The 24,182-nt window shown below is 44.2% G+C and overlaps 1 protein-coding gene across 3 annotated transcripts in view; it reads left to right on the top strand.

Moving 5' to 3' along the window:
* The window catches only part of flnbl (filamin B, like), a 42,112-nt gene that overhangs the window by 6,979 nt on the left and 10,951 nt on the right, over window positions 1–24,182 (top strand). For all 3 annotated transcript variants that reach the window (XM_069169546.1, XM_069169545.1, XM_069169544.1), the window contains exons 2-29: window positions 7,686–7,795; window positions 7,904–8,039; window positions 8,164–8,261; window positions 9,818–9,965; window positions 10,412–10,530; window positions 10,616–10,690; window positions 10,947–11,109; window positions 11,497–11,697; window positions 11,996–12,133; window positions 12,632–12,758; window positions 13,168–13,304; window positions 13,527–13,720; window positions 13,812–13,925; window positions 14,528–14,671; window positions 17,485–17,608; window positions 18,714–18,874; window positions 19,003–19,093; window positions 19,325–19,479; window positions 19,667–19,784; window positions 19,889–19,968; window positions 20,115–20,300; window positions 20,632–20,946; window positions 21,392–21,497; window positions 21,578–21,772; window positions 21,909–22,082; window positions 22,177–22,339; window positions 22,633–22,793; window positions 23,747–24,038. In XM_069169546.1, coding sequence (XP_069025647.1) covers window positions 7,686–7,795; window positions 7,904–8,039; window positions 8,164–8,261; window positions 9,818–9,965; window positions 10,412–10,530; window positions 10,616–10,690; window positions 10,947–11,109; window positions 11,497–11,697; window positions 11,996–12,133; window positions 12,632–12,758; window positions 13,168–13,304; window positions 13,527–13,720; window positions 13,812–13,925; window positions 14,528–14,671; window positions 17,485–17,608; window positions 18,714–18,874; window positions 19,003–19,093; window positions 19,325–19,479; window positions 19,667–19,784; window positions 19,889–19,968; window positions 20,115–20,300; window positions 20,632–20,946; window positions 21,392–21,497; window positions 21,578–21,772; window positions 21,909–22,082; window positions 22,177–22,339; window positions 22,633–22,793; window positions 23,747–24,038 — 4,225 coding nt within the window. The remainder of the gene's footprint in view (window positions 1–7,685; window positions 7,796–7,903; window positions 8,040–8,163; window positions 8,262–9,817; window positions 9,966–10,411; window positions 10,531–10,615; window positions 10,691–10,946; window positions 11,110–11,496; window positions 11,698–11,995; window positions 12,134–12,631; window positions 12,759–13,167; window positions 13,305–13,526; window positions 13,721–13,811; window positions 13,926–14,527; window positions 14,672–17,484; window positions 17,609–18,713; window positions 18,875–19,002; window positions 19,094–19,324; window positions 19,480–19,666; window positions 19,785–19,888; window positions 19,969–20,114; window positions 20,301–20,631; window positions 20,947–21,391; window positions 21,498–21,577; window positions 21,773–21,908; window positions 22,083–22,176; window positions 22,340–22,632; window positions 22,794–23,746; window positions 24,039–24,182) is intronic.

Below are 24,182 nucleotides of genomic sequence, written 5' to 3'. Positions count from 1 at the left end.
ATTTAATAGAAGCTTTTTAAAGATGGAGAACATGAATCCAGTTTGTTGTTTTGGTTTGTTTCTGGACGTCAAGAAAAAAAGTATGTATATATATAGACTGGATATATATATATATATATATATATATAAAAAAAAGTTTCTGATTTGATTTTTCACCGATTTTCTGTGAAACCTTATGTCCTTTAAAAAAAGAAAAAAAGTCCTGTTTATGATCAAATCCCCTCCTCCTCCTCTTCCTCACCACATGGCGGGTCTGGTTTTGATGACATCACAGCCTGGGAACCAACAGGATGAGGTCATGCAGGGCTAAACGCTGGTGTGTGTGGTAATGACAGGGCAGCTCTGAGCCGGTGGTTCGTCTGAGCTCCGCTGTCGTTTTGCTTTTATTATCGTAACGATTTCTTTTAATGCCGCGGCGTCTTTCTTTCCTCTCGCAGACCTGTGACCTTTAACCTCTGATGTTCATCTCAGTTGGCACCACAGACTGTTTATAAAAGTGTTCGTAGCTTCAGGTCTGTAAAATGGTTCTGATCCAGAAGTGTCTTCAGCTGCAATACCAGCGAGTGCCACTAGAGGTCGGCTCCAAAAAGCCTCCGGCTCCATAGACTCCCATTCAACTTCTCTCATCAAATCCAAAGTGAATAAAATGTGTCCATCAGTTGTCTCGGTGTTGTTAGCTAAAGTCACTCCTTCTTATTAGTTTTCTGGAGGTCCATCTGAAAATAATCCCTCATTCATTAGAAAAGAAGATTCAAGAAGACCTGTTTTTGGGGGCGTGTCTGTTTGATTGACAGGTTACAGCTGTCAGTGGGCGGGACGTAGTACCCCCCCCCCCCGCCACCCCACAGGTCTCACCTAGTGTCTCACCGAGTGTCTCACCGTCTCTACGTGTTTTCTTTCCTCTACAGAAGGAGCGAGTCTCTTTCCTCCATCTTTGATCTTCCTCCCTCTTCGTCTCTGCAGCTGTTTGTTTCCAACCAAAACCAGATTAAAGGGTCCGAATGACACAAACACTCGGTCTCACCCCTCATTACCCAAATCAAAGACTGTAATCTGGATTTTTTTTTTTTTCCTTCCCTCCTTGGTGGGGTCGCCCCCCTCTGAGCTGCTGCTGCATGTGACTCCTATTAGTGTGTTATTACAGCGGTGCTTCATGCAGTGATGTCATCAGCGGGATGTTGAAATGTTCGACTGCGTGCGTAAAGACTCGGTCCACCCGAATTATTAAAGACACGCGTTCACACTCGTCTCTATTCAGACGCGAGCGGAGGTGATGACGTAATGATAATGAATAATCAGACATGATGTCCTTCTGCTGTTTTTATTGGCACTATTTTCTCAGGAAGAAGTCGTTCTGACCAGTTTTCCCTCTGAAGTTTGTTTTAATGAAGTCAAAACTCGTTTTAAAGAAACCAGACGGAGCTTCATGTTTGGAGCTGCAACAAGCAGTTAATCAGTCGATTTAAGGTTCACATCAATAATTGATTCATTGAGAACTAATGTGTTTAATATATAATCAATTTGGCAAATTCGATCAACGATTCCAATAAAAACCGACAAAATGACCGAAGATGATTTTCTTTAAACAAGATTTTTAATCTATTACAGGTAAAAAAAAATTTAAAAAATTGAAAAAAAGACCTTTATTAACTTCTCTGAGCCGATGTGTCGTCTTTAAATTTCTGCAAAACTGAAGAAAAGCAGAAAAGATGAAGCGGGAAGCGTTTGGATTAAAAACTCGATTTGATTTTACACTTTAAATCCTGATTTAAACAAAAGAAATGCTTCCTAAAATTGCCACATTGATTTCAGCCACACACACACACACACGCCCTGATGATGATGGAGGATGATGGAGGATGATGGAGGATGATGTCATACTCCCAGTAGAATTGTGTGTCATTTTCCTCTTGAGTAAGTGTTGAGTGAAAGACGTGTTAATAACTGAGCTGACATCAGTTAGAAGAGGCTGCCTGCCGACTGAGTGTGTGTGGTCTTTTAAAGTGTGTGTGTGGGTGTGTGTCTTTTTAAAGCGTGTGTGTGTGTCTTTTGTTCCTCTGCCACCATCCACTCGTCCTGACTAGGGTGGTTGAGGGGGTCGGTGGGCGGTGGGGTTATGATCTCACCACTGAGGAATGTGTGTGGTTTGACCCATGACACACACACACACACACACACACACACGGGCGCTCCACATCCTGTTTACCACTGCAGGTACCTCCTGTCCTTTCTTTCTTTCTTTTTTTTTTGTTTTTAAAGGGTATTTCTACCCAAAACTCACTTTCACCACCAGATTTTTATTCTTTATTTCTTAACATTTTTTTTTTTTTTTTAAATGAGTTCCTAATTATAGTTTAATGCTGCTCTGCTGCAGCTGGTTGTATAATTTTCAGTTTTGGCATCAAAATCTGTTGTGTTTTTATCTTTTATATATATATATTTTTGTGTTTTTATAGACACAGCTCACCACTTTGAAATAATCTGGTGCCTCCCCCCCCCAAGATCTTCCAGGCAGCCGGTGATTTAAATCAAATCTTTTAAGCTTTATTTTTGTGGAGGGATAATCCATCCCAGTTTTGTTGTCGTTTTTTTACATCTCTGGCTCGTGACCTTTCAAAATAAAGGTCTTGCTGCTCCTCGTCAATGTTAGTTTTATAGGTCGGTTATTTAAAGATGCTGTTTTCGGACTGTCAGTCAGCTAATGCTCACATTTTGTTGTAAAATCATTTAAATTAATGGCAAGAAAAAGACAAAATCTGCATTTGATAAAGCAGGAAAATAAAATATGTGGGTTTTTCAAGAAACGACACACGAGTAAGGTCATTTAGATTCACACTGTGATGAACAACATACAAATGTATGTGAAGCCTCATTTAAGAATCGACAACATGAAGTTTCTCTTGATTCCAGATTCAATAAATATTTATTAAACAGACGACAGAAGCTGGACGTTGAACCGAGGCGCCGGTCGGCTGACATCAGCGCCGCCTCGGGCATCAACTGTTCTGTAGCGCTCGGCAGTAAATTGTGGAGTTGGAAGCTCGAACATGTGTCATGCGAGAGGAAACAGCTGTTGTGCCTCTGAGGACACGGAGTGAACTACAGTTACCTGAGATAATGACACGTCTCACCTGGAGGCAGTCGGCCTCTAACGGTACTCAACGTTCACGTCTAATCGACCTTCCTGCAGCCAGAAGTGTCCTAAATTGTAATACCGGCGAGGGCCACTAGGGGCCGGCTCCAAAATACTTGCGTACAAAAGTGTTTTACATACAAAACCGCTCAGTTTTCCACCAGCGGAACAAATAATCTCCCTGAATTCTTTCAATCGCCAAATTATATATTTACTTAACCGTTCGTTTGACTTTTCCACTAAATAAACGACGTGTTTTGCTACCAGAACCGTTTTCTTGGCGCCGTAGATCCGGTTTGACCTTGCGGAGGTCCTCATGGTGCCCTCACTTCGTAAGTTTGCGAAAGTTTCGGCTGCTAAATGTTCATGATCCCGATTTGTAAAGAAAAAAAAAGGTATATATTTTGCTTGTTTTGAATGTAAAAAGTTGTTTTCCAGGCGGGTTAGCTGACGTAATGACCGTCTGGACTCGTTATAGGTCGGTTAGTAGGTTATTCCTTTCAGCTCTGAGTCACACGGCAGGTCTGCTGCTCGTTGTATAACTTCCTGTACCAGTGAGGGTGTGCTACGCTGATAAGAAAGGCATTTCATTCCAACCCGACACACACACACACACACACACACACACACACACACACACTCTCACTCTTTTCTCACTCTCTTCTAACACAAACTGCACCCGAGTCTCCATCGGTCTCTCCTCGTTTGTCTCGGGCATTGTTTTGCTGCGTCTCCATGGCGACGGGTCAAACAGACCAGCAGGTATCGGCAGGACCTGGCGGCTCGCTGACGGCGCCCGGACGCTGTTAATGTGACGCAGATCCGGCCTGAATTAGACGGAGGAACCTTTTTCTTTCCTTTTCTTTTCTTTTTTTTGTGAATGGACCCGTGGACAGATTAATGTCTGAGGGATTTTTCACTCACTTATTTGGTCAAATGCTCCGATTTTCAGATTCAGGCTGAGGTGACATCAGACAGGACTGTGATCAGAGGCCCTGATGCACCAGACACTTCTTTATTTACACGTTTTAATCTCTCCATCATCTGAGTCTTTATCCAGTCTGTAAAAACCTCTAACAGCCAGTTCCACAAGCGATCCTCTTTTTTAATTTAATCTCGGTGAGGTCGAGCCATCGGCACGATTGTGTAACAAATACCCAGGTGTGTGTGTGTGTGTTGGCAAACTGGTGAACTGAAAGATTTACGGCCCATTTGTTTGGACGAAACCGTGAAGATTGCTTCACCATCGTTCAGAGATCTCGCTGCTGCAGCAAAAACACGCAATAATCATTCAAATCTGTTCGACTGTCAACTCCGATATCGACATGTTCTTCTTCTCCTCGTGGTGTTTAATGGCGGCTGCTGAACAGCTTTCGGGCTCGTGACTGCCGAGTCTGAAAAATGAGGCCGATACTGAAGTGCAATACCACCAAGGGCCACTATCTGTTTGTTTGATTGACAGGCCTAGGTTTCTGCTAAAGGTGGGCGGGGCATAGTGTACTCTGAGATCACTTGCTTGTCCAAATATGGTCACGTCCGGCTCCAAACCGCTCCGAGCCGGCAAAGATGTTGTCAGTGAAAATCTGGAGGCTTCAGAAACCGACGGGTGACGTCACCGCTGGGAAATGAGGAAGAATGAGAGTAGCGTATACCGTTCGATATTTAAAACGATATACTTGATTAGTCGCTGATAAAATGTTAATTCTCTTTAGAGCTGAGCGACGTTGGGTCCTCCAGACCGGAGCTGGGACTCGGTCACATGAGGAGGATGTTGGGACTCGGCGATCAGGCTTTAAGAAGCAGATTATCAGAGCTGTTAAAACGCTCCACCAGGAGCTGCCGACAACACAAACACTCCTCTGGGTTATTGTTGTTTTGCTCTTTCTCTAAACCCTCCTCCCCCCCCCCCCCCCCCACCTCATCTCTCTCTTACTGCAGACCTTAATATGAACAACAGGCTACCATGGCGATAGCCTCATTACTCACAACACTGTCGGCAAGGACGCAAACACGCACACGTGTGCAAAAACAGTGAATAGTTGCCAGGATGGTCTGAAGTTCAAGATTTAAATGTTAAAAGATAAAAAAATAATAATGTTGATTTCACACTTCTGTCTGGATTCTTTAAGGAGTCATAAACTTTTAACAGGATAAGAAGCTGAATTAAAAACCACATCGTGTTTGCATTAGTTACATGCTATTTTGAATTTATTAAAAAGAAAAGAGCCTGTTGAGCCCTTCAAGTTTCAAAACCGCTACTCTTAATACGTCCGTTTCTTTCTCTTTCTGTGAGGCAGTCCATCTTAAAGGAGCTCGGCTCCAGAGGAGGCGGAGTCTCTGGGTCATGTTTCTATCTGGTTTCTTCTTTGGAGAGTTTTAACCTGCATTCATGGATGCAGCGACGAACTGTGTTCACAGACGACGGTTTTCAGAAGTGTTCCTGAGCCCATGCAGTGATTTCCACTACAGAGTAGTTTTTAATGCCGCGCAGCCAATATTGGTTTTCAGCCTTTCTATTTATTTATGATCTTTTGAACCGTAGATGATGAAATCCACAAGCCCTTTGCAATTTTACGTTGAGGAACATTATTTTTAAATTGTTGCACTATTTGCCCACTCAGTCTTTCACAGAGTGGTGAAGCTCTCCTCAGCTCTGCCTCCCTGAAACGCTCTTTTTATTCCCGATAATGTTACTGAGCTGTTGAGCTAACCGGATAAATTGAGACGTCTGACCAGGTTTTTTTTTGTTTTTTTTTAGCATTACAAAACTTTTGGTCTTTTGTCTCCAATATCCCAACTATTTTGAAACATGTTAATGCCATCAAATTCAAAATGAGCACATATTTTTCAAAAAACAACTTATATGTTGTCTTTAGTCTGTTTTCAATTAAATATGAATTTACAAATCATCATATTGTTTTTATTTTACACAACGTCCCGGCCTTTATTAAAACTGTGCAGAAACAAATGTTGTTACAGATGCTCACAATGGGTCAAAAATAAAAGCCGGAAAAGTTGCAGCCGAGTGTACAAGTAAAAAAAAACAAAAAAAAAACAGCTGCTTAAAGGTGCAAAAGTACAATTTTCATCCGTTTTCTTGAGCCTGAACTCGACGACCATGTGAGACGTTTAACGGTTTGTTGGTTCTCCTGGTTTCAATAAAGAGAGTGTCTGGTTTTCTGTGACTAATCGGTCCGAGTGAATGAGCTCAACTATGTGGGGGGCGGAGGGAGGGGTGGAGGGAGGGGTAGGAGGGGTGGAGGGGGTGGAGGAGGAGGAGGCCACTGGCAGGATGTTTGCCCTGTAGGCGGCTGGTCGATGACACACACACACAGACAGACAGGTAGGTGTGGCATTTGAAGAAGCTCAGTGAAAGGAGGTTAAAGAGACATAAGGAAGTCAGACAGGAGGAGGTGGAGGTGGAGGGAGAGGAGGACGGGGAGGGGGAAGAACAAATATAAACATTTATGAAGAAGAGGAACAAGAAAAGAGAGATAACATAGCCTGAGAGAGAGATTAGAAATGTAGAAAGCAGGATGTCGCAACCTCTCCTCTGTGGATACTCAGTCGTGTGTGTGTGTGTGTGTGTGTGTGTGTGTGTGTGTGTGTGTGTGTGTGTTGTGTCATCGTGGGTGAGGCTGCAGCCTCCAACAGCTCCACCTTAAACCTGCGTTGCGGAGACATGTCGGGACCAGATCTGAGTGGATTTCCCTTCATGCTGTCGGACGCAGCAACAAGTTGCACAATCGAACAAAGACGAGTTTCTAAAGTTTGAAGGGCTCCAGAATAAAATCCAGAGGTGGACTTTACTCTCAGGGAGGCGATGCAGTCGTGTTTCTGGTTTCTGTTTATAGATGCGCGCTGAAAAGTTTCAGCTTGAATAAAGAGTTAAAGTTTAAATATCTGTAGGAGGATCATAGAAATATGCCCATTTATTCCCCTTCTCCTCATTTTTCTCCTTCTTTCTCTTCATCCTCCTGCGAGTTGCAACCTGCCTGAACATCGGCGCCACCGACTCTCAGGTCGGCTCAGTTGCCGTGGCGACTCTCCCCCCGCAGAGGATTGTGGGTCAGAACATCCAGAGCTTCACGCTGACCTGCAGAATGCGACCGGATGTAGTAGAACATCCTGGTACTTGTGTCGTCCTGCATTTCACCTCCTACCTATCGGGACGTACTAAAACCGTTTCTGGCACAAACAGTACGGCTGTAAAGTATTTTCAGGAAACTGCAGCTGTAGTCGAACAAAAAGTGTTTTTCCTCGTGTCCCTGACGACTTAAACCAACTTCATGTTCCTGCCAACTTATGAAAATACTTTAAGGAACAATAAGATGTTATTATAGGAGAAAGAAATGGAGATGGAGAGAATAAAGCTGGTTGTTTAGTCTGTTTCACTGTGTTGAAGGAACACCTCAGTTTTGTACGATGTCGTATGCAGTTGCTGGTTTTAGTTGTTGTTGTTGTTGAAGGTAGTTTTAGGAACCACCAAATGACAGATGTGACTCCAGCTCTGTGAGTCTGACCTGAGATCTACCCTCTTGTCCTCCCTCAGACTCTAAAGCCATAGTGGACGGGAACCTGAAGCTGATCCTGGGTCTGGTCTGGACTCTGATCCTGCACTACTCCATCTCCATGCCGGTGTGGGAGGGCGAGGACTCGGAGGTAACGAGCGCTCCAACAGATATCGGCCTGTTTGTTCTGCAGCCGAATCACCAAAAGGGTCCTCGTTTATTTAAAAAAAAAAATCTCTCTTTTTTTTTTTGTCTTCAGGCAGAGTCGAAGACACCTAAGCAGCGTCTGCTGGGTTGGATCCAACACAAGGTCCCCGACCTGCCGATCACCAACTTCAGCAAAGACTGGAAGGACGGCAAAGTTCTGGGAGCTCTGGTGGACAGCTGCGCTCCAGGTGAACCAACACGGGTTCTCACAGGGACCAGGAACTACTGCTCTGGTTGTATAGGAACCAATCTGGAACCAGGGAGGGTGTTGTTGTTGTTGATGTCGTTGTTGTTTGTCTCTGCCGCCTGCAGGCCTGTGTCCCGACTGGGAGACCTGGGATCCGGTCAGACCGGTGGAGAACGCCACCGAAGCCATGCAGCTGGCCGACGAATGGCTCGGCATCCCGCAGGTTAGATTCCCGCCGCACCGCTCTGACCTTTGACCTTTTATTTAACCCTTTACACATGGTAATAATCCAGGTGAAGTTATTCAGGGTCAGAATTTTCAAAATAAGAGCTGTGATTTCAGGAAGGGACCGATTCTTAAAACTTTTAAATTGGGGCAGTTTTGACTCTAATGCCACTCTGGAGAAACAGGTTTCCCTTCTGGCTTTCTCCAGAGGTCAAAGGTCACCGGGAGCCTTTCACACAGATGCCGTTTCGCAGCACAGGAAGCTTTTTATTTTGAAGCCTGAGACAATGCGAACCTGTGATTCAGCAGGAAATGTTCTGTGATGGGTTTTGTAAGAAAGAACAAAATCCACAGGAAGTAATCAGTGAGGTGTTTGTGTCACAGCTGTAGTGTGTCAACGTGTTTTTGGTTTTTTTCATAACGAGCTTTTTTTCTACAGACTTTAAAGCTCATTTTTGGCCCCTTCAGAATAAAACGATTCTGCTTTCCGTTTAGTTTGAACATATTAAAAAAAAAAAAAAAAAACCCGACCTCTAATGTTTTCGCATTACGTGAACTCTCCACTTCCTGTCAAGTCAGCTGACACCCACAGGAAGAAACGGGAGTCATCCAGAGGGGAAAAACAAACAAAAAAACAGTTCAGTCACACCCTCGATTTTTAATTTAAAACATGTTTTCTAGCTGGAGAAGTTTCGGCCCGTTTGTGACGTGATGTGAGCAAGAAAATAAATTTAAATAAATGTCCTGATCTGAACCAAGAGTTTACTCAGTCACACTTCCTCAGGTACTAAAGCACATGTTTATTTTAAAATTGCCGAGTCATGCAATGTCCCACAAACATGGTTCAGCCATCGCCTGATTCTACACAATCTCCTCTACACGACTATCAAAAGACATCTCTGCTGACAATATTTTACGGTGAGATACATGGAAAAACAATTTCACAAGACGAAATAATTTTTTTCTTCTTCATATAAAGTCTAATATCAAAGATCTCCAAGTATTATCGAATAAAATGGCAAAAGATCTGGATAGCTGAGACAGTCATGAAAAAAACAAGATATAAGATTAATGGTTCGGTCCTATAATGACCAAGATATGAGCTTTAAAAGTGAAGGTAGTGGAATTACCCTAAAAAAAAATAAAAAAAATAGCCTGGGTTAAAAACCATAATAATATATTCACATTTCATGATTAATATTCAGAGAAATATTACAGAAGTAAACTTTGAGTTTCAGTCCAGCTTCGATCATTTCTAAATTTGTCTCCATCCCTTCAGAAGTGGATTTTTTTTTTCTTTGACCAGTTAAAGTTGATCATTTGATTGATTATTATCACAGAACTGTTTATTTATACACGCGTGTTCAGGCCTGAAATTAGACTGACGGTTATAAATCCTCCTGTTTTATCATTGTACGATCGAAGTCTTCAGGGAAGTCAGTTTCACACTGGGAGCTCAGATGTGATTTTTAGGGACAGTTATGAACTGTGTGTGTGTGTGTGTGTGTGTGTGTGTGTGTGTGTGTGTGTGTGTGTGTGTGTGTGTGTCTGCAGGTGATCGCTCCAGAGGAGATCATCGACCCCAGCGTGGACGAACAGTCGGTCATGACTTACCTGTCTCAGTTCCCCAAATCCAAACTGAAGCCCGGAGCTCCACTCAAACCCAAACTGAACCCCAAGAAGGCCCGTGCATATGGACCTGGTACACACACACACACACACACACTATATTGTTAAAGGTAATCTGACATTTTCCGTCTTTATATTTTGAGATATTCAAAGATAAACAGACTTTTAAAGGTCGGGATTTTTTTGTTTGTTGATTGATAAACAAAGACTTCGTTGTTCTCGGTGTGTGTTGCTGCTGGGAAAGCAGGGAACACTGGAACTCTGGTCTGACAATGGGAGGAAATGAGCAGCTGCTTGTCTGAACAAAAGCCCCCCCCCCCCCCCCCACACACACACACACACACCACTCCTCATAGCTGTTTTAATGAGACAGAAACCGACATAATCTTAATTTTATTATACTTACTTTTAAAAATGTAGTTTTATTTATTTGTTGTGTTTTAATCCGGATTAAAATCTGCAGCTTCATTAAACTATTTTTTTAATCTAAGTGTGTCTCCTGCCTGTCGTCCTCCGCAGGCATCGAGCCGACAGGAAACAGAGTGCTGCGTCCCGCCGTCTTCACGGTGGACACGTTCAGCGCCGGTCAGGGACAGGTGACCGTCTACCTGGACCAGCCGGACGGCACCAGAGAGGAGGTACGGACCCTGTCCATCACAAACCGGATCAAAATCCACCTGACAGTCTGTCTGTGAGTGACACGTCTCACCTGTGTTTTTTCAGTTGAAGGCGGAGCTTAACGAGGGCAAGAAGACGTACGGCGTCACCTACGTCCCTCAAGTCATGGGACTTCACAAGGTAAACCTTCTGTACACAAAACAACAAAAGTAAACAAGGCTAGTCCCGTTTCTGTCATTTTAATCCTCCTAATATTAAAACTCTTCGAAGTTTAAACTTTAATTTGACAGAAAAATAAATTATCACAAAGTCGAGTTCACTTTTTGAAATTAAAGTTTTAGGATTATGTCATTCGTTAAAAAAAGACGAAGAAAAGAACCTGAAGCGCTTCGTCTTCCTGCAAGAGTAGTCTCGATGATCGTTTTTTGTTTCCTAGGTGACGGTGCTGTTTGCGGGCCAGCAGATCCCCAAGAGTCCGTTCGAGGTGACCGTGGACAAGGCGCTGGGCGACGCCTCCAAAGTCACAGCGAAGGGCCCCGGAATCGAGCCTGTGGGCAACGTCGCCAACAAGGCCACCTACTTCGACATCTACACCGCAGGTGAGACAATATCACTGCTGGGACGTCCGGAGCGGATCCTCTACAGGGATAGAAAAGAGTTTGTAGCTTCCGGGGCTGAAAAAAATGGTTCCGATGCAGAAGTGTCTCAAGCTGCAATACCAGCGAGTGCCACTAGAGGTCGGCTCCAAAAAGCCTCCGGCTCCATAGACTCCCATTCAACTTCTCTCATCAAATCCAAAGTGAATAAAATGTGTCCATCAGTTATCTCGGTGTTGTTAGCTAAAGTCACTCCTTCTTATTAGTTTTCTGGAGGTCCATCTGAAAATAATCCCTCATTCATTAGAAAAGAAGATTCAAGAAGACCTGTTTTTGGGGAGCGTGTTTGTTGGTTAACTGACGTCCCTCCTCTTCACGTCCTCCCCGCAGGAGCCGGTACGGGAGACGTGACCGCCATGATCAGAGACCCGCAGGGCCGCCAGAACAGCGTGGAGGTCATGATTGAGGATAAGGGTGACAGCACGTACCGCTGCACCTACCGGCCCACGCAGGCCGGCCCGCACAGCGTCACCGTCACCTTCGGGGGGGTCGCAGTCCCCAAGAGCCCGTTCGGTGTGGACGTGGGGCCCGGTGAGTTTTTATTTATACAAAAACACACACACCTCCTCCACATCCATGTAATAACACACTGTAAGCAATGGAAACACAAAAACTCAGGAAACGCTGTCAGTTATTGCACAGATCAGTGATTCCATGAATAAAATTCAATTTAAAGTTAAATAAAATACTAAAATTGAGATTCTGAGTAGGAAACTAACTAAAATGTACAAATAAATATGCACTTAAATAAGTAAAATAAATCAAATTGAATTAAAATTTGAATAAAATACAAATCGATAGATGTAAATAAATGTGTGTGTGTGTGCAGCATGCATGCCGGGGTCCTGCAGGGCGACCGGTCGCGGTCTGCAGCCCAACGGACTGAGAGTGAAGCAGGTCGGAAATTTCAAGGTGGACACGAAGAACGCCGGCAGCGGAGACCTGAAAGTGCTCATCAAAGGACCGAGTGAGTACGGAGCATCCTGTCCAGGATTTCCAAAATAAAAGAAAACTTTATTCAAAAGCACTTCCACCAAACCTCGTGTAGATTTGAACAAATCTGCAAATTAAAGTGAATAATTTGTAGTTTTCTGCAACTGTTTAGGAGATAAACAAGTTAGTGGTGCAAATATTGGCCTGTTTCCATTATTCAAACCTGAAATGATGGAAAACAAATCTCAGAAAGGAAGATGTTTTTATCCCCTTGGGGAACGAAATAACTTTGATTTATTCCCCGAGTGTGTTTCCATCGAACGTCCTGTTTGCTTTCCAAAATGTCGTCACGTTGTTTTTAACTGAAATTAAAATGTCGATGACTCGGTTTGATATATTAAAAAAAAATTCCAAATAAACCTGCAGAAGTTTTACAGTCTGTTCAGTAAACAGTTCGCTGTGTTCTCAGACCTTCGATTGAGGAGAAACTCCCCTTAAAAACAGATCCTGTAATGTCTTCGTGTGTGTTCAGAGGGTGCGGAGGAGCCGGTGAAGCAGATCTCCAGTCAGGACGGTGTGTTCTCCTTCGAGTATCACCCCAGCAGTCCCGGCAAATACACCATCTCCATCACCTGGGGGGGTCAGCACATCCCCAAGAGGTGAGCCGTGTGTGGTGCTGCATTACCTCAGCACATTACCTCATCCGATCTGAATGGTAGGTTCGGGGGGAGGGAGGGAGGGAGGGAGGGAGTAATAGGGGGGAGGGGATGAAGACTTTGAGTCTCTCGTTGTTGCCTCTGAGAACAAAAACCACAGAGATGCGTTCAGGGACATCAACAGGAAACTGACCAGAACACGTCACCTGTAAATGAAATGAAACAAACCGCATGTTGTTCAGAACATGTCAGACGTCGGGAATCGGTCCTCGACTCTCAGACACCATTTTAGTTCTGGTATCGGACCTGAACACAAAACTTCAGGTTTTACCTGCTTAGTTTAACAAATCCTACGTAGGTTTCTTGAACACTTTAACACTCGCTGCCTCCTTCTCTCTGCTTTTCTATTCAGTCCGTTCGAGGTGGCGGTCGGCCAGGAGGCGGGGCCTCAGCAGATCAGGGCCTGGGGTCCCGGGTTAGAGGGAGGCGTCGTGGGTAAACCTGCCGCCTTCGTGGTGGAGTCCATCGGCACCGATGTGGGAGTTCTGGGTGAGTCGCAAAGGTTAAAAAAAGAGCAGATGTGAGGATTTCATCTGGATTCAACTTCTGACAAGCAGAAACTAATATTTGTTTCATGTTCATAATAAAAACCTTAAATCCAAGAAACAAAATCTGAATTTCTGTCATCGTAAACCTCGTCTAGGTTTTAACTCTCACGCTGATGAATGATTTTATTTTCGTCCGCTCTCATCCGATCCGCTGCGTCGGCAGGTTTTGCCATCGAGGGACCGTCTCAGGCTAAAATCGAGTGCGAGGACCAGAACGACGGGTCGTGCGACGTCCGCTACTGGCCGACCGAACCCGGCGAGTACGCCGTCCACGTGACCTGCGACGAGCAGGACATCGAACACAGCCCCTTCATGGCCTGCGTCGTCGCCGACGGCAACGTCAGTCAGCCGGATAAGGTGAGGGAGGACGTGCGTCTCTGTGGGCGGGAACGACTCGTCTTTTGGATTATTGGTGAAAAATACCGACTCCTGGTTGTGTGTGTTGCAGGTCCGGGCGTACGGGCCGGGTCTGGAGAAGACCGGCTGCCTGGTCAACCAACCCTCCGAGTTCACCGTCGACGCCGAGGCTGCTGGGAAAGGACCGCTGAAGATCATGGCTCAGGTCAGAGGCAGAAATACAGGATGGTTTCAGAGCTTTGTTCAAACGGCGTTTTAAAAATCTAATAACTTGTTTCTTGGAGCAAATTCATACGTTTAAGAAGCGGGAACAAGATAATGTTCCAGATATTTGGTGCTTCACGAACATGTTTGACTTTAACCACAGATTGTATTTAAAAGTGTTCGTAGCTTCCACCTCTAATAAATGAGGCTGATGCAGAAAGTGCCTTAAAGCTGCAATACCAGCGAGTGCCACTAGAGGTCGACTCCAAAAAGCCTCCGGCTCCATAGACTCCCATTCAACTTCTCTCATCAAATCCAAAGTGAATAAAATGTGTCCATCAGTTATCTCGGTGTTGTTAGCTAAAGTCACTCCTTCTTATTAGTTTTCTGAAGGTCCATCTGAAAATAATCCCTCATTCATTAGAAAAGAAGATTCAAGAAGACCTGTTTTTGGGGAGCGTGTCTGTTTGATTGACGGGCCTGCGGTGCAGTCAGGTTACAGCTATCAGTGGGCAGGATATAGTACCTGCTGGTTGCTGCTTGCATTTAACAAACCAGTCAGACATTTTTATGAACTTCTGTTTCTGATTGTTTGTTTGCCAGGACTCAGAAGGACTTCCTGTGGAGGTGAAGATGAGGAGTAAAGGGGATGGTCTGTACGACTGCTCCTACACACCCGCCTCCTCCCTCAAACACACCGTGGCCATTACCTGGGGAGGAGTCAGCATCCCCAACAGCCCCTTCAGGGTAAGCAGCCAATCACAGCACCCGCTTACCGACGTTGCTCCGCCCAGATCTGAGCGTCTAATTCAGGCAAAACGCATCAAAGTCGTTGAATCGGAAAGCGTCAAAGTTGTCCGAAGTTTGAAGAAGGCGGAGTCGAAATATTCAGACGGGAGCCGCAAAACGAAGAAGCCTCTGATCATCATCACCACGTACACGGAGGAGAGGTTCAACTCGTAGTTCAGCTCGTAGTTCAACTCGTAGTTCAGCTGCGAAGAAGGAAATTATATAAGTAAAGGTCAAAACAGCAACGTAAAATCTCCAACAGTCAGCCCCTCCAGGAAACGGACAACTTGCGAATGAAAACTTTTTTTTGAAATTTTTTTGATATTTCCGTGTTGTCCGTTCTGAAAGTATTAATGACAAACTGAGGTCTTTTCAAGCAAAAAAACTCGCTTTATTAACAAAAATGTTACTCTTCATTCATCACACCAAAGAAAAAGCGGTGATTTCTAATTTCCCAGAATTTTACGCAAAAAAAAAACCCTCAAAACACCGCAAGTTACAACGGAATTTTTTTGGGGAAAAATCTGCTGCCAAATCAACCATTTTTGATCAAGATGCCTGAAATTAACCACAATCAGCTCATAATTAATTGATTAATTAACTTAATTTATAAGAATAGTTGCGCATTTTGAAGAGTTTAAGTCCAGAGCTGGATGCAGTTAGCTTAGCTTAGCATAAAGATAAATAATAATAGGGATTCGACCTTAAACTTGGTTGTTCGATTTTCAGGATTTATGTTCAGGTCGGGAAGCTTGAGAGGTTCAAGGTCACTTTAACAGCACACAACGTTTTTGTTTTATTAGGTAACTTTTTGTTCAATTAAAACCTTTTTTTTATTTTTTTTTACTTTAAGCCTGTAAAACATGAAGGAAAAAAATATCCTCCTTCAGCATGAAGTCATTAAACTAATATTTATTCCCGTTAAACATGAATTTTTAGGACACTCACTGTCTTGGGCCAGATGCAGTGACCTTTGACCTGTGAGCTCCTTATTATGTTGATTTATGATGACCTGCGACTGAAAGACTTTAAAGTTAAAAGGTTTTCTTTTTCACTAATCTCTCCTCTCTGCACTGTAACCACATTTAATTTAGCACTTTTAAAAAAAAAATATATTTTTTTTAATCCCACTCCGAGATATTATTTCTTTGCTTTGTAGCTGCTGCTCGTTGTTGAGTTTATCGGCCTCCTTCCCGTTCCTCCCCGTTAGGTGTTTACAGTTTCACCAAGTCTCCTGAGTAAACTGCCAGTGGGCCTCCGATATGTCTGGATACGCGTTTATGTGCCGTTCAGGAATTTATGATGAAGCCAACGGGCACTGGGAGTTGGCGAAGATGCTCAGTTCTTTGTTTTATAAGACAGCCGAGATGCAAAGGTGGAAAAAAAAAATAAAATAAAAAGATGCGTTCAGGCGAGACGAGTCGATGCCGTTTCAGAAAGTGTTTGGAGATTTAGACGTCATGTTTGTGCAACACTTCTTAAAAACATAATGAAGTGTTCAGACTGTTCTGCACTCGGCAGTTTATTCAGCAGCTCGTTCAGTACCGCAGCCGACAAGTTACAAGTTGTCGCTGCAATAATCCGAAAAACTGAAAGAAAATCTCATTTACAAACTTTAAAAAATAATCGGGAAGACGGCTGATAAACTTTAAACTGAGAAGGTTTCTTCAAAGCTTCTAGCATGTGAATCTACTGACTTGAAATCAAAAGTTTGTTTTCCAAAGACTGATTTAGTTTCTCAATTTCTGTCCATCATTTCAATGATTTATTTTTCCTAACAACTTTTCATTATTGTAACTAACATGTCGACTGAAACTCACTTTATAACAACTTGTACTAAATTTTTTTTTTAAAAACCCACTTCTACTCATTTTAATCACATTAGTTTGGTTTTCACAATAAATTCTGACATTTCATTTAAATGTTTTTGTGTTGTTTGGTTCATTTGGTTTAGAGTTTGTTGACTTGCAGAATCATGATGTTAATTTTGTGTTTTTTTGCATTTCACGTTCAGTTATATTTTTGCTACACAGGACCAGTGAGAAATAAGAGTTTAATAACCCTCAGTTTAATTAAAATAGGTGTTATAGAGAGAAAATGTATTGAAACACATTTGAAACTTTGAAAGAAGTTCACATATCCCACCATAATTCATAAAACTAGTTACTACTACAGACACAGGTTTTTGTTTCTCCTTGAATTTTTAGTTTTTGAACCGTTTCCTGTTACTGCTGTTTGTGTATTTCTGGTTCTTTATTTAGATTTATTTTGAAATGACCGCTCTTATTTTTCGTGTTAAATCTTCTCACTGTGTATCATAGGTAATATCTGGCCGTATTTTTTATTGTATTTTTGAGCAACAACACGAGCCTCCTATCTCTATAAATACATATCTAATGTTTTAAAACGCACACTGGTTTCATTTTTCATAAAATGGGTAAATAATACATTCTTTACGCTTCAAGGCAACTTAAAAACTAATTTCTTCATCATTGTTTAACTGCAATGACATGTTATAGAACGATTGAGCTCCATGAGATATAAAGTATTTTGAAATATGTAAATTATAAAAAGGAAATAAAAGTAAAAATAAAAACGGAGGATCCGGGACGGAGCCTTGTGGGACTCCACATTAAACTCATTACCTGCTGAGCTGTTTTAAACATCTCGTGATTTGAATGTGAGGAAAAATCTGCTTCATCCAGATGTTTTTTTTGTCGTTATATTTTTAAATGAAAATGAGTGATGTCATTTCCTGTCGGTGCCCGTAGGTGAACGTGGGTAAAGGCAGCCACCCCAACAAGGTGAAGGTGTTCGGACCCGGAGTGGAGAGGAGCGGACTGAAGGCCAACGAGCCCACGCACTTCACCGTGGACTGTTCAGGAGCTGGAGATGGTAAATGCACATGCACACGCACACGCTATTGATTTAGAGAGGAAATCCCTGTAGTTACTTTAGTTTAAATGCACGACTCTGAAAACAATTTAAAGAGGTTTAAAGACTCCTTCTCATACAAACATTCACTTTTACATGTCGTCAGTGAATCTCACACTCTCACTGGTTTCCCTGGTATGTCCTCGCGATGATCTCAGGGCAGAAACATCCCAACAGGAAATTCATCATTCTCACCTTCCTGAGCAGAGAAACGCGCAAAAGAATCGAGCGTCATCAACACGAGAACAAAAAAATACATTTTAGTTTAGTATTTAAAAAAAAAAACGACACACACATGTTTATGCTACATTAATGCACATATAATATATATATATAGTTTCGTGAACTTCAACAGATGCAGCAGGGAGTCGATATAGAAGCAGTCGGGATCAAAAGACTGAATTATTGAAGTTTCTTTACTGGAAAATCTTAATTAAACCTTTTTTTTTATAGCTCCACTGAAGAACAGGCTTTCTACAGAGAGATCAGATTATAGTGAGAAAGTCGTTGTACTTTTAATTGACCGGCTCAAAAAGTAACTGATTAAATTCACCTTGTTTATTCTGATTTAAGAGCATTTAAGGGTCATTAAATAAACACCTCGTTGCTTTAAATGTCTTCCAGTTGGGTTTGATTAGCGTGATGTGTGTACGACGGTTTGAAGCCTGATGCTCCTTCTACCTGCACGGCATTCACAAAAAATGCATTGGGTTTTGGTTTGAAGTGCCCAGTTACATATGATGTATGAACACACCTGTACAGACAGAGACGAGACGTGTCAGGTTGCCGCGGGTTTCCCCTCCCAGGATGTTCAGTTTCTGTCGTCTCGTCACCTCTCATGCTCTGAATTCCTCCGCTGACGTCCCGATTCACAGTTTACATGAGTCTGTAGCAGCCAGTGTCTCTGACATGGAAAAAAAAATGAAATTAATGAGCAGCAGAAAACAGAAGCAGTTGAGCGCCCCCTTGTGGCGGCCGGAGACTTTACACCGAAACCATCATAAGTCTGATTTCTCAACATGCTGTCTGACTTTTTTTCGGTGTATGTGTGTGTGTTTTCTTGTAGGTGATGTCAGCGTGGGCATCAAGTGTGACGCCAACATGATCGGAGACAAAGAGGCCGACGTGGACTTCGACATCATCCCCAACGCCAACGACACGTTCACGGTCAAATATGTCCCTCCTGCTGCGGGAAGACTCACCGTTAAAGTCCTGTTCACGGACAAGGTACACACACACACACACACGGCTGAGACGTGTGCAGGATATATCTACTGATCTGTGGATATTTTCTTATATTTTAGTTTTTTGTTTTTTTAACATGTAATGCTTTTATTTTGGTGAATTTCTCACAGGAAGTTCCACAGAGCCCTTTCAGCGTAAAAGTCGATCCTTCCCACGATGCCTCCAAGGTGAAAGCTGAAGGTCCAGGACTGGCTCGCACTGGTGAGAGACACACACACACACACACACGGTCATGTTTATGTCACTTCAGAGGACATCACATTGACTTCTATTCATTTCCTGGCAAGTTTCCCCAAAATTAGACCCGATCTTCACAATAGAAGTGAATAATGTACTTCAGAGCGACTTGATTTTTGATCCCCACAGTGTGACACAATCTCAACACATGAATAACACAAGCCCCGCCCCCTTTTTTCCTTCCCACCCGCCCAGGTGTGGAGAGCGGCAAGCCGACTCATTTCACGGTGCTGACCAAAGGAGCCGGCAAAGCGCCGCTGGACGTTTCCTTCTCCCCCGACGTCAAAGACTTCGACATCATCGACAACTACGACTACTCGCAGACCGTCAAGTACACACCTGTGCAGCAGGTACGTCACACACACACACACACACACACACACAGGAGGAACAGCTAGTGGTAGATATTCATCATGTATATAAAAGAGTTCCCAGCTGAACAAGCAGTACAACAGCTTTGTAGTGTTTTCAAACACGTCCGCCGTGTCTCCTCCCGCCTTCTCACCGGGCGCGTTTGATTTGTTTCCTCGTCCGCAGGGTGAGATGACCATCACGGTGAAGTTCGGAGGAGATCCCGTCGCCAAGAGCCCCTTCGCGGTCGGCGTCGCCGCCCCGCTCGACCTCAACAAGGTCGCCGTGGACAACCTGGACGGAAGTGAGACTAGCATTTTTTTTTTTTTTCCTCCAGCGGCACAGAGACTCGATAGCAAACATTAAAATACCCGACTTGGAGCTTTTAACTGATTGGATGTCTTTCAGGGGCGGAGGTCGATCAGGAGCAGCAGTTCATGGTGGACACAAATGGTGCAGGAGGTCAAGGTCGCCTGGAGGTGGCGGTGGTGAGTCTTTACATAGAAATTCAGATCGTTGTTGGTTTTGGTCTTTTCATGGCTTTTAGAAAAAGGGAATAAAAAAAACAACAACTTGTGCTTCATTTTAAGGAGTTCCTTATTTTATATATATATATATATGTGTGTGTTCTCAGCTGAGTCCCAGCCAGCGGGCGGTACCGTGTAAAGTGGAGTCTCAGCCCAGTAAAGCCGGCGTCAGTCTGGTCCGCTACACCCCGACCGAGGAGGGCGTGCACGCCGTCAACGTGTCCTACGATGGACACCCTGTCCCCGGGAGCCCCTTCCCTGTGGAGGCCCACCTGCCTCCGGACCCCAGCAAGGTACCATCAGCAGAAAAAATATATCAATGTTACTTTTTATTTTCTGTTTTTTGAGGTTTTTTATTTTATTGACTAAAAAATGTTAGTTTAAGAAAAGGAAAATATTTCTTTCTGGTTATTTTCATGCATTTATTTACTAGAAGACCCGCATGAAAATAGAAAACTCACTACAAACAGTAAAACTATTTTAAAGTAGAATCCAGAAGTAGAAATAAAAAGGTACAAAACAAAAAGCAGGTCCATCAACACGGATCATATTTTTCTGCTTATCGTTATGATTAAATCATGTAATCAACAAAACGTCACGCTGAAAGTGTTCTTGTGGTTCCAGGTGAAGGCGTTCGGGCCGGGCCTGAAAGGAGGTCTGGTGGGGAACCCGGCCGAGTTCACCATCGACACCAAAGGCGCCGGCACCGGAGGTCTGGGTCTGACGGTGGAGGGTCCCACCGAGGCCAAGATCGAGTGCTCGGACAACGGCGACGGCACCTGCTCCGTGTCCTACCTGCCCACCGAGCCCGGAGACTACCTGGTCAACATCCTGTTCGAGGGCGTCCACATCCCCGGATCGCCCTTCAGAGCCGACGTCCAGATGCCCTTCGACCCCTCCAAGGTGGTCGCCTCCGGGTCAGGCCTGAAGAGGGCCAAGGTGAGGAAGAGGAAGAGGAGCAGAATTCACATGTTGTTTTTTTAATGTTAAGATGTTTCCTAGATTTTTGTCACCAGAAGTAACTTTCTATACGAGCAGGTTGTATGAACACGACTCCAGATGTTCCAAACAAACACCTGCAGCGTGTTATTAGTTAACATTATTAACTAATGATGTTAATTATGAGTCGGGGAGACTCCAGTGTTTCTGTTCAGTTAGTGATGGAAAAAAAACAAAACTGAAAGGAAACAAAGGAACAGTGCAAATATATATATATTTTAAAAAGGTTGTAAAATAAGCAACTGAAAGACAAAATTATAAAACAATGATTTACATCAGGAGCGATAAAGAGACGAACGTCCCCAAAATTAACTCCTGAGACGAATTAAAATGTCATATTTTCCTTTAAATGTTTGAGGTCTGATGCAGGTTGTTGTGTGTGCAGGTTGGCGAGACCAGTGTTGTGAACGTGGACTGTTCCCGAGCCGGACCGGGTCAGCTGAGCCTGGAGGCGGCGGCCGACTCGTCCTCGGGGGGCCCGACCGGATCAGGTAACCAACCGTTTCCCACCGCCGGACGCCGTTAACGGCTTTCGAGTCTTCGGTTCCGTGACGCTACCGCTCGTTTCCAGGTGCGAAGACGGAGGTCGTGGACAACAAGGACGGGACGTACACGGTGACCTACGTCCCGCTGAGCGCCGGCATGTACACGCTGCTGCTGAAGTACGGCGGCAAGACCGTCCCCGGGTTCCCCGCCAAGGTGATGGCCGACCCGGCCGTGGACACATCCAAGGTCAAAGTGTTCGGACCCGGAGTTGAGGGACAAGGTACGGATCTAAATTCAGAATAATTCAAATAAGTTTTTAATCTGCTTCAAAGGCATCATCGGAGTTATTTATATATTTATATTAGATATATTATAACGGCTGTTTTAACGTGCCGACTCTGATCTTCTGTCTGCAGCTGTTTTCAGAGAAGCCACCACGGCGTTCACGGTGGACGCCCGTCCTCTGGCGCGGCGCGGCGGCGACCACGTGAAGGCGGAGGTCCGCAACCCGTCCGGCGCGCTGACGGACTGCGTGGTCACCGACAACGCCGACGGGACCTACGGTGTCGAGTACACGCCGTTCGAGAACGGTAACGTGACGACGCGTCGGGACCGAGACACCGGAACCGTAAAATGAACCGTCCTCGAACTGATCTTAATTTGCCGTCTGTCTGTTCGTCTCAGGCGCCCACAGCGTCCAGGTTCTGTACGACGACACTCCGGTTCCCAAGAGCCCGTTCAGGGTCTCGGTGTCGGAGGGATGTGACCCCAGCAGGGTGGTGGCCACCGGCCCCGGGCTGCAGCGGGCCCTCACCGACCAGCCCAACAACTTCAACATCATCACCAGGTACACTCGTGTTGGTTCAGAAAGAAACAAACAGATTGTGTGTGAAGGATCTAAAAATTCTACCGAGGGCTGGTGCTAGATTGGATCGGCCGGAGGGACGCTCTGACAATCAAACCGCAGTGTCGTGTCCCTTCTGGCCGATCCGATCTTTAACCCGTCGCAGCACGTTCAAGAAGTTGTCTCCAGCACTTTTGTAGCGTTTTGCCGTAGTTGAAAACAGCTTCTTAACTTCAGGTTTAAAACTACTTGCTGATTTCCTGTGTTGTTGTTGTTGTTGTTGTTCCTGTGACCAGAGGGGCGGGCATCGGCGGCCTCGGCATCACCGTGGAGGGTCCGTCCGAGTCCAAGATGTCCTGCAAAGACAACAAAGATGGCAGCTGCAGCGTGGAGTACGTTCCCTTCACGCCCGGCCTGTACGACGTCAACATCACCTACGGAGGAGAGCACATCCCAGGTCGGAGACCTTCAAACTTTACGGGAATATTCACGACTGTTTTATTTAGTTTAATGCTAAAAAAAAAAAAAAAAAAAAAAAATCCTGAAGAGAAATAATTTGCATACAAAAAAAAAAATCTCATAAATGCCTTTTATGTTTCTTTAATAACACTTTGTTGGCTTTCCTCTCATATCCGCCTGTAAACGGCCGCTGATGTTAAAAGATGCAGTCGATATAAAATTTAAAAAAAAAGAGGTCGTCGTTACTATTGGACGATAAAAGACGAGTGTTGGAGCTTAACGTTTTAACGATGTGTCCGAAGTTACTGACTCCAGTTAAAAAGCCGCCGCTCGGTTTTTATTGACTTGGAGCAGGAAAGAGCTCAGCGGGCTTCCACAGCTGTTTGGTGAACAGCTGTTGGTTCGGTTGTTGAGGAAAGCGGAGACACCACGCTGTGCACATCCAACTGAACAAGATCGAAACTGAGATGAAACTCGGCAGACTTAAACGGGGAATTTTTAGACAATTAATTTTCTCAATTATATGTCAGAAGATTACCAAAAAAAATTCTGAAAGCCAAAATTTTTCTTCACATTGTTTTGGGGGAATCCTAAAAATAAAATAATTTGTTGAATGTGAGTCTATGGAGCCGAAAGCTTTTTGGAGCCGACCTCTGGTGGCGCTCGGTGGTATTGCAGCTTAAGGAACTTCTGCATCGGAACCATTTTTCAGACACTTTTAAATACAGTCTGTGATTAAAACTCATTTAAATAACATTTCAAGGATTTTCTTCAAAGGTCTTCACCAAAAAAAAAAGTCAAATTCTAACCAAGTAAAACAGTAAAGACGATATGAGCAGCATTACTTACTAAGTTTAGTACGTAATGTCACTTCACTGACCTCCTTCTCCTTCCTGTCGTTAGTTTGTTTTTATTTATGAACTTTTTTGCATCGACGTTTCCTCCTTCCAGGAAGTCCATTCAAGGTCGCCGTGAAGGACGTGGTGGACTCCAGTAAGGTGAAGGTGTCCGGTCCCGGCGTGGCGTCGGGCGTCCGGGCCAACATCCCACAATCCTTCACGGTGGACTGCAGGAAGGCGGGCGTGGCGCCGCTGGCCGTGGCCGTCACGGGGCCCAAAGGCGTGGCGGAGCCCGCGGAGGTGAAGGACAACGGGGACGGCACTCACACGGTGTCCTACACGCCGACCGCCGAGGGGCCGCACACCGTGTCCCTGAAGTACGGCGAGGAGGACGTCCCCCGCAGGTACGCAGCGGTACTGCAGGACAGAAGTAAAAACGTTAGCGTTATTTAACGGGAAGCTGACCGTCTGTCAGGAGAAAATTTAGGAGGATTTGTATGTATTTGTTTTAGCACTTTATTATTATTATTATTATTATTATTATTATT

Source organism: Embiotoca jacksoni, unplaced genomic scaffold (assembly GCF_022577435.1).
Source record: "Embiotoca jacksoni isolate LCO1_2020_lvr unplaced genomic scaffold, fEmbJac1.0.p SCAF_46, whole genome shotgun sequence".
NCBI classification, from domain to species: domain Eukaryota; kingdom Metazoa; phylum Chordata; class Actinopteri; family Embiotocidae; genus Embiotoca; species Embiotoca jacksoni.
This window is presented reverse-complemented; position numbering and strand designations above follow the sequence as displayed.